Source organism: Vigna unguiculata, chromosome 11 (assembly GCF_004118075.2).
Source record: "Vigna unguiculata cultivar IT97K-499-35 chromosome 11, ASM411807v1, whole genome shotgun sequence".
NCBI lineage: Eukaryota > Viridiplantae > Streptophyta > Magnoliopsida > Fabales > Fabaceae > Vigna > Vigna unguiculata.
The window spans coordinates 19411982-19421203 of record NC_040289.1 but is presented as its reverse complement, the minus strand read 5'-3'; the positions used below and the strand labels follow the sequence as shown (position 1 = coordinate 19421203).

At 47.9% G+C, this 9222-nt stretch overlaps 1 protein-coding gene across 1 annotated transcript; it reads right to left on the bottom strand.

The window, feature by feature from the left end:
* Positions 1–2668: 2668 nt before the first annotated feature.
* LOC114170234 lies at positions 2669–7252 on the bottom strand. Its single transcript, XM_028055724.1, has one exon. It carries the CDS (start codon positions 7250–7252, stop codon positions 2669–2671), a length of 4584 nt encoding a protein of 1527 aa, XP_027911525.1.
* Positions 7253–9222: the final 1970 nt, after the last annotated feature.

Here is a 9222-nt window from a genome sequence, read left to right as displayed (position 1 = left end):
ACTATAAATAGAGGTGGGGTCTTAACATTGTGAGACAAAGGAGTCATTTAGGAAGTGAGCCACCGCCAGCCTAGTCTTCCCGTCTGCGCCATCTCAGGTATGTCGTCCTCCTCTGCTTATTATCTTTCCAGTAGGCATAGCGACTCTGAGGAGGAGGGGACCTTGTCTGACTCCCCGTGTAGTAACAGTGTGCAGAGGGACGATGAGGACTCTGTGGGTGCCGAGGAGTTCTCGGCCCTGCGTCATCCGGGGTACGAGTGGGTAGATCTCCGGGTGAAACTCCCGCTGTCTAGGTTTAGTAAATCTGCCGCCATAGTTGATTTTCGTAAGAAGTATGATATTCTAGCTGATACAGTAGACGATCGTGTTATTAGTGTAGAGCGAGCCAGGAGTGGGGATAGTGTGTGCCACGGTCGAGAAGGTCATTCGCATGACTTTTTCTACATGTATTCTACCTTAATCTCTGATTTGCATGTGCGCCTTCCCTTTGATGATTTTACAATGGGAGTGCTACGGGTGCTGAATGTAGCTCCCACCCAGCTGCATCCTAACAGTTGGGCGTCCCTTCAGGCATTCCGACTGGTCTGCCGAGTGTTCCATTTGAGACCCTCCCCTCAGGTTTTCTTGCAGTACTACTGTACGCGTCCGGGGGATCTGGTTAGTTGGTTGTCTCTAGTGGGTCAAAGCCACCAGTGTCTACTCGCGTCTTATACGCAATCTTTTAAAAGGTTTAAGACTGGTTTCTTTAAGATTGTCATCCGATCCGCCGGGGCTGGATATTTTTACTTTGAGAATGGCGAGCCCAAATTTTCGTTCTACTGGACCAAACATCCCACCCCCTATCGAGTTTGGCCGAGAGCATCCCTTACCCAGGAGGATCTGTATGTGCTGTCTTATTTGGACCAATTGCCCACGAAACTCTCCCAAGAAAATTATTGGTGTGTTTAATTCCTCTCGTCCGCGCGACGACCTTTTCGGTATGTATGTTCGTCTGTCTCCCCATAGAGATGCGTCTGGTATGTTTGGTCTAACGCTTATTTCCTTTTTTGTAGATATCATGGCTGCTGCTGGTCCCTCTGGCAAAGAAGTGTTTCTGGAGCTGAGGAGGAAAAAACTGGAGGAAGAGAAGAGAAAAGGGGGGGAAAGTGCTAGTCGTGTTCCCGCGGAGGCGCCCTCCCAGAAGGGCGACATGATGCCTCCGGCCGCGGCGAAGAAGAAAAGCAAGCGTAGGGATTGTGCCGCAAGGCCGAGTACTCCTCGGTCATCCTCCCCCAAGAAGTCTCGAGGCACTTCCTCTGCTGACGGTGCGGCTGATGCTCTGTCTGCGATGTTTGATGCACAACTCAAAATTAACCAAGGCATAGAGGTTTCCTTATAGTCAGAGGAGGCTGAGATTGTTTCAGCCATGCGTCCTGAGACTGTGTTGTACGCGCTGAATGAATTTCACGCCAGGGCGATGGTGATGGGTCACCATCTGAACACAGTGCTAAGCCAACTGCCAGAGACAAGCAAACTGGCTGCTGAGATAGAGAGTTTACAGAGGGATTTGGCCGAGTCCAATAGCAGGAGACAAGAGGTTTCTCTTCAGTTGGGAAGTGTAAAAAATGAACGATCTCAGCTGCTAGCAGAGCGTAATGTCTTGAAGGCGTGCTGCAGGGATTTTGAGAAGAAAGATGAGGATTCCCAGGCGGCTTTGGAGCGTCTAGAGGAGGAGCTGGCCGCTGAGAAGAGAGATAATGCTGAGAAGGCTGGCCGGATTTACTAGTTGGAGGGGTACGTGATGTCCCAGCACGAGGAAGGTTTCCACAAGGCCCTGCGCCAGGCTACTCACTATTTTAACTTCGACGCGGGAGATGGGCGTTTCAATATTGATGAGGATGTGTACCAGGGTTCCGTCATGGCTGTGGAGGACATTCCTGTGGCTGAGCAACAAAAACCTACCCCCGATGATTGATATGTTACTTTGTATTTTCGTACTTTTAAAAACTGTTTCGCGAGCTTTACTTTTCTATTTGTTGGACATGTATTAACACACATTATATGCTTGGATGTGGTGCTTTGAACTTTGTTTTAGACTTTTGTGTTTGCATCTGTTGCGTGTACCTCTTTGTATGTTGCTTATTTGTATTTGCAGGTGAAGGTGAGATGCGTTCGGCCACTTTGGGCCATGATGTGGCTGGCCATTGGCCGGGATGTGCTCGGCCGTACCTGGCCGGGATGTACTCGGCTGTACCTGGCCGGGATGTACTCGGCCACTTCTGGCCAGGATTGCGTTTTCTTTTATGCCATCTGCTCCTTAAGCTTTTGTTTGTGTATTTAACTTAGGTTTTGGCTTGTATGGGGGGATCATCTAGGGCGATGAAGCTTCCTTTCCCATTGGTATAGGTATGGGGGGATCATCTAGTTCGATGAAGCTTCCTTTCCCATGAGAGAGTGTGAAATTTTGCCGGTTATTTGTTCTTGATCTAGATATATGCATTTGTTGACAATAGACAAGATAATTATAAGAAAATGAAATGATCATGCTTTATTTATGACTATGATGCCTCGTTAAAACCTTCTTGACCAAAAACCCTCCTTAGGTAAAAAAGATCAAGGTAGGAAAGAGTACATCATTTATTGCGCAATCAAAATCACAAAAGAGTCTGAAAAATAAATGTTTGGCAAACTAACTGTAATAAAACTTGAGATGTGAGGCATTCCAGGTGGCCGGGACAAGGGCACCGGATAGGTGCTCCAACCTGTATGCGTCGTTCCCCACGGCTTCACTGATTCGGAATGGTCCTTCCCAATTGGGCGAGAACTTCCCCTCGTGCTTCCGAGCGGCACTTGCCATACGCCATACTAGATCTCCCTGGTGAAAAGATCGTGGTTTGACTTTAGTATTATAGCGACGCTGGGCCCTTAGTTTAGATGCTTCCTCCCGAATGCGAACTTGATCTCGGAGCTCTTGAACCAGGTCCAGGCTTGTTAGCATACTTTCTTTATTAAGACGCGCGTCGAACAGGCGGCGCCGCAAAGAGAGCTCTCCAATCTCGACCGGAATCATTGCGTCTACTCCATATGCTAAGCAGTAGGGTGTCTCTTGTGTTGTTGACTGAGGGGTGCAGCGATATGCCCATAAGACTTCTAATAACTCGTCAGCCCACCTTCCTTTGGCATCTCCCAACCTCTTTTTAAGTTCTCGCAGTATGACCTTGTTCGCTGCTTCGGCTTGCCCATTTGTTTGTGGATGTTCGACTGAGCTGGTTATATGTTGTATATGGAGTCCCTTATAGAACTCAGCTAACCCCTTGTCGATGAACTGTCTACCATTGTCCGTTATGACGATGCTTGGTATGCCAAACCTGCACACTATATTCTTCCAGACAAATTTTTGTACCTGCTGGGCCGTGATCAGGGCCAGTGGCTCCGCCTCAATCCATTTAGTAAAGTAGTCTATAGCTACCAACAAGAATTTTACCTGACCTTTCCCTGGGCTGAAGGGCCCTAGAATATCCATGCCCCACTTGGCGAAAGGCCAAGGGGAGGTAATACCGTGCAACTCCTCTGACTTGAGATGTATCATATTATCGTGCTGTTGGCACTGGGCGCACTTCCTTACGTACTTCTCGCAGTCTTCCTTGACAGTCGGCCAATAGTATCCTGCTTGTAGTACCCGAGCTGCCATGGTTCTCGATCCTGAATGTAAGCCGCAAATTCTCGTGTGTAACTCTTCCATAATATACTGGGCTTGGTGGTTTGTGACGCATTTTAACAGAGGGTTGGAGAAACCCCGTTTGTACAATTCTTCACCAACCAAAGTGAATCGAGAAGCTTTCCTGCGCATGATAGGGTCATCAATTCCATTTGTGTCACCGTGTTGAATGAACTGTATAATGGGAGTCATCCACCCTTTCTCCTCTGGTGCGACTGTCTCAGCAGTATTGCATTCTGCCAAAGTTACAGTAGGACGGTCAAGTGTGGCATGGATCACTATATGATGTTGTCCCTTGACTTTGGTAGTTGCTAACTTCGAGAGCAAGTCGGCTCTGGCATTTTGGGCTCTATCAACATGCTTTACGCTTGCTGTTCTGAATCTGTTCAACATGCCCTGCACAACGTGATAATATCGTAATAGGAGGGGGTCCTTTACCTGGAAAGTGCCGTCCAAGTGTCCTACGACCAATTGTGAATCAGTTTGGCATGTCACTGTATCTGCTCCCATGTCTGCTGCGAGGGTCAACCCTGCGATCAATGCCTCATATTCTGCCTGATTGTTAGAGAGTTTAAAGCCAAAGCGCAAAGCTTGTTCGAGTAGTAAATCATTCGGTCCTTGCAGAACAATCCCAGCGCCCCCGCCTTTCGCGTTTGAGGAGCCATCCACCGACAGGATCCAACCTTCCTCGCGTACGTCAGGATCTCCCGTTAATTCGTTGACAAAATCTGTCAGGCATTGCCCCTTGATCGGCCCTCGGGCTTCACATCGAAGATGATACTCAGATAGTTCCACGGACCACCCGACCATTCGGCCGACGAGGTCGGGTCGCCTCAAGACTTTGTGTATGGGGTAGTCAGACTTGACTATTACCTCGTTCCCCTGAAAGTACGGTCGCAGTCGTCTGGTTGTTATCACAAGTGCTAGGATTACCTTCTCCACTGTCTGGTACCGCAGTTCTGCATCATGTAGGGCTTTGCTAACAAAGTATACGGGTTGCTGGTCCCCTGCATGATCTTGTACAATGGCCGCGCTGACAGCATTGGTAGAGATGGCTAGGTATACTAACAGGGGTTTCCCCTTGCTAGGCTTTTGTAGTACTGGGGGAGAAGACAAATATTCCTTTAGTGACTGGAAAGATTGCTCGCAAGCCTCATCCCATACGAATTTTTGTGCTTTTTTCAGGAGCTTCAGCATCGGCTGGATTCTTTCTGCTAATTTAGGCATAAAACGTGACAATGCAGTTAGCCTCCCTACCAATCTCTGTATCTCCTTGATGTTGGATGGACTCCTCATGTTGACAACCGCTTGGCATTTATCGGGGTTGGCCTCTATTCCCCTGTGGGTTAACATGAAACCCAAGAACTTTCCGCCTGCAACCCCGAAAACACACTTTTCTGGATTCAGTCTCATGTCATACTTCCGTACAGCTGCCAAGACCTCCTCCAAATCTTTGACGTGTTGTTCGAGTGAATCTGACATGACTACCATGTCGTCGACGTAGACCTCCATACATTTACCGATGAGATGACGAAACACCTTGTCCATTAACCGCTGGTATGTGGCGCCAGCATTCTTTAGCCCAAAAGGCATGACTTCATAGTAAAAATTAGCCTCTTCCGTGATGAATGCCGTTTTTTCTTTGTCGGGAGGAAACATTGGAATCTGATTGTACCCAGAGTACGCATCCAGAAAACTGAGCACCCTGTGTCCAGCTGCACCGTCTACCAATTTGTCGATGCTTGGGAGAGGGTATGTGTCTTTAGGGCACGCCTTGTTGAGGTTGGTGTAGTCTGTACACATCCGCCATTTCCCATTTGCCTTTTTTACCAACACTACGTTGGCTAACCAGGTCGTATAGGTGGCCTCCTTGATGAAGCCTGCTGAAATTAACTTCTGTACCTCTGCTCTGGCTGTTTCCCTTTTTTCTCCACCCATTTTTCTTCTCTTCTGTGCAACAGGCCGAGCTTCCCGAAAAATAGACAGTTTGTGACTGGCTACTCTTGGGTCGATGCCTGGCATGTCGGCCGCACTCCAGGCGAACAAATCAACGTTCCTCTGTAACACTTCCCGCATCTCGGGGGTCTTTACAAGTGTCCTGCTTACATGGGTGTATCGCTGTTCATCGAAATGGAATTCCTCTGTGCTTTCGATTGGTTCCACCCTCTCCTCGCTGCTGACCCGAGGATCCAGGTCTACTTCTGCTTCCCCTGGGACCTTCTCAATGTTATTCACTGCTCGCCTGGGAAGAGACTCGGGTCTTTCTCTCAGACTGTCCACGTAACACTTGCGAGCAGTTGGTTGGTCTACATGCACTGTGATTATGTCTCCTGAGGCGGATGGAAACTTCATGGCCAAGTGATATGTGGAGACTACTGCACCAAGCGTATTCAACGAGGGTCTCCCTAGCAAAATATTATAAGAGGTGTGAGCATCAACAATAAGGTACCGGATTTTTACCGTTCGTGTTACCATTCCTGTTCCGAACTTGGTGAATAAGTCGACGTAGCCTTTCGTACTCACTCGCTCCCCTACGAAGCCCACGATCGGCTCTGAGTATTGCTGGATCTCTTCTTCTAGAATTTTCAGTTTCCTGAGAGTGCCCCAATATAGGATGTCCACCGAACTACCTGGGTCCACCAGGGTTTTCCTGACCGCGAAGTCCTCGATCTCTACTGATATCACCATTGGGTCGTCATGCTGGGGGTCGATCGCTTGGAAATCGTCGTCTCGGAACGTGATGGGTGGCATGTGCCGTATGGGACATACTGTCACAGCGTTAACACTCTGGATTGCTCGCACATACTTCTTTCTTGCAGACGTAGTGGCTCCACCTCCCGCGAAACCTCCGGAAATGTAATTGATTACTCCTCTTAGTGGCCTTTCTCTCGTATCCCGCTCCTCATCTTTCTTGGGTTCGGCCCCTCTGCGGGTGCTATCTCCTTCCCTATCTCGGTACTCTGACGTCCTTCGTGGTCGCTCCTCGTAGCGTTTTTCTCGTTCTCCCCTTGAGGAGAATCCCCCGCCTTCCCGTTTTACGAATCTTCTTAGGTGTCCTGCCTGTATCAGTTCCTCGATTTTGTCTTTCAAGGTAAAGCATTCCTCTGTTGTGTGCCCATAATTTCGGTGATACCGACAATGCTTGGTGGTATCGGCGTTCGGGGGAGTCGGGGCCCTTCGAGGGGCTGTTATCAAATCGGTGTTCAGTGCTTCTTCCAGAATTCTTGCCCTGTTGGACACGAGTGGTGTGTACCTGTTGTATTTCGGCTGCCTAGAGTCTTTGAACCTGTGGCCGGATCGGGGTGCTAACGCTCGCTCCCTATCATGGTGCCTTTTCTCCTGTGCGTCCGATCGAGTTGTATTGCGAAACTCTTTCAATTCCTCCATCTGCATGAATTTTGTGGCCCTGGTCTGAAGTTCGTCTAGATTGCTCACGGGCTTCTTGCATAGACTGTCAACAAAAGGGCCAAGTTTTAGTGTTGTGATGAGGTGGTGCATGGCGACCTCAGGATTCAAATTAGAGATATTCAAGGATATCTTTCCAAATCGTTCCATAAACTCCCGCAGAGACTCTCCTTTTTCCTATCGTATATTTACCAGTGCCAGAGAAGTAAGGTGGTGTGGCTTACTAGTGGCAAACTGTATGCCGAAACGGGTGGCCAACGTATCGAAGCAGTCGATAGAGTTGGGCGGCAACCGTGTGAACCAATTGAGTGCAGGCCCTTTTAGGGATGTTGGGAAAACACGACAGAGGATTGCGTCGTCCGAGGTATACAACCCTGCCTGGGTGGTGAAAACGTCCACGTGCTCCTCTGGATCAGTAGTGCCATCGTACTGGCTCATAGTTAACCCCTTCCAGCGCGCGGGAAGTTCTGCTTCCATGATCCCGTCCACGAAAGGGTGGCGTCTGGCTGCTCTGGGCCTTGCTTCTGTTTGGTTGGTGGCGGTTTGTGCTCGGGACTCGTCTCGTCCGGTACCATCCCCTCCCTCTTCATTGCTGCGGGATTCCTCACTGTGGGGGGGATTCTGCTCAATTTGCGCTCGCATCCGTTGGTTCTCCTCTCTTAGGGCATTCAACTCTTCCTGGTTCTTGCGCCTTAACTCTTCCAACTGGCGATTCATCTCTCGTTGCATCTCTGCTGCTACTGAATTATGATCGACTGCTGCTCTTGTCGACACCATCCTACTTGAGAATTGTATAGCCCCACGGTGGGCGCCAATTGTACCTGATCGATACTATTTAGGTGCAGAACCAGACGGTCTCAAGTACCCTCTGTGTCGAACCTCCTCCTGCTCCTTCCTGGACTCCTCCTGAGCCTCCCAGCCGTCTGCACTCCGAGGGTGGGGGTACCTGCAGGCACTCCGATGCTCAAGTTAGAGAGTGATTGATATGAGTAGTAGTAGGTTAATCAGAAAAGTGTACCTTTACCTGTTCACTAGGCCTTAATTTATACTAACTTCTTAATGGACCTGTTATTAATATTTGCGGGCCGTTTGTATTTGAGGATCGATTCCTTCCTTTTCGATTGAGGTTGCACGCATCGGCTCTTTCCTTATTGGCAGGAATTTTTCTTTTGTGCTTTTAATAAAGGTCGGCTCTTTCCATTCCAGAGTTTGTTCATCTGTACATATCAACTCCTTCCTTTCTTGGCCGTCTGTACTTTTCCAATATCAACTCCTTCCTTTCTTGGTCGTCTGTATTTTTCCAATATCAACTCCTTCCTTTCTTGGCCGTCTGTACTTTTCCAATATCAAATCCTTCCTTTCTTGAGGTTTGATGGCATGATGCCCCTCTGTAACGCGTGTTCAGCCTACTGCCCCTTAGGCCGGGGTGTACTCAGCCACGAGGACGGGAAGTACACGGCCGCTGCGCTTACTGGGCTGCCAGCGCTGCACTGGAACCAAGTCCTCGCGGTTGGGCCATCACGTGGGGACGTCCTCATCTGGGCCGGGATGATCCCGGCCAGTTTTCTTCTCATTGGGCCGAGTACTACTCGGCCATGTGCTAACAAGAATGATTTTGAAAAGTTTAACTTATCATGGGAGTCTAAAACCCATAATAAAAGAACAACTAAAATCATTATGAAAGATTCGCTTAACATAAGAACACATGCAACAAATACTATAATGCACACTGATATCGCTGTCGTTGACGCGTTCAAATTAATACTACTTATCTATAACAACTTCAGTATTGTTAAGAAAGTAGTCAACAAAATAGTAAGGGTAAAGTAACCCAAAGTCGTCTCCCAACGAACACAGAATTGATTTTTAACAAATTAGTTCTTATAAAACTATACAAAGCGGTTAGTCAAACAAAATAAAAAATATAGGGGATTCAGATAAACAAAGATAGAAATAAAATTTAAAAGATAAAAAGAAATAAAAACAATAGAAAAGAAAATAGATTGATTCCATTGCTTTTTCAAAATAGATTCATCATCGGTTATCTAAAGATTATTGCTCAATTAATTATTGTTGTAGATTTGCAAATTAATCAATGTAAAGTCTCAATTAATTTGTTG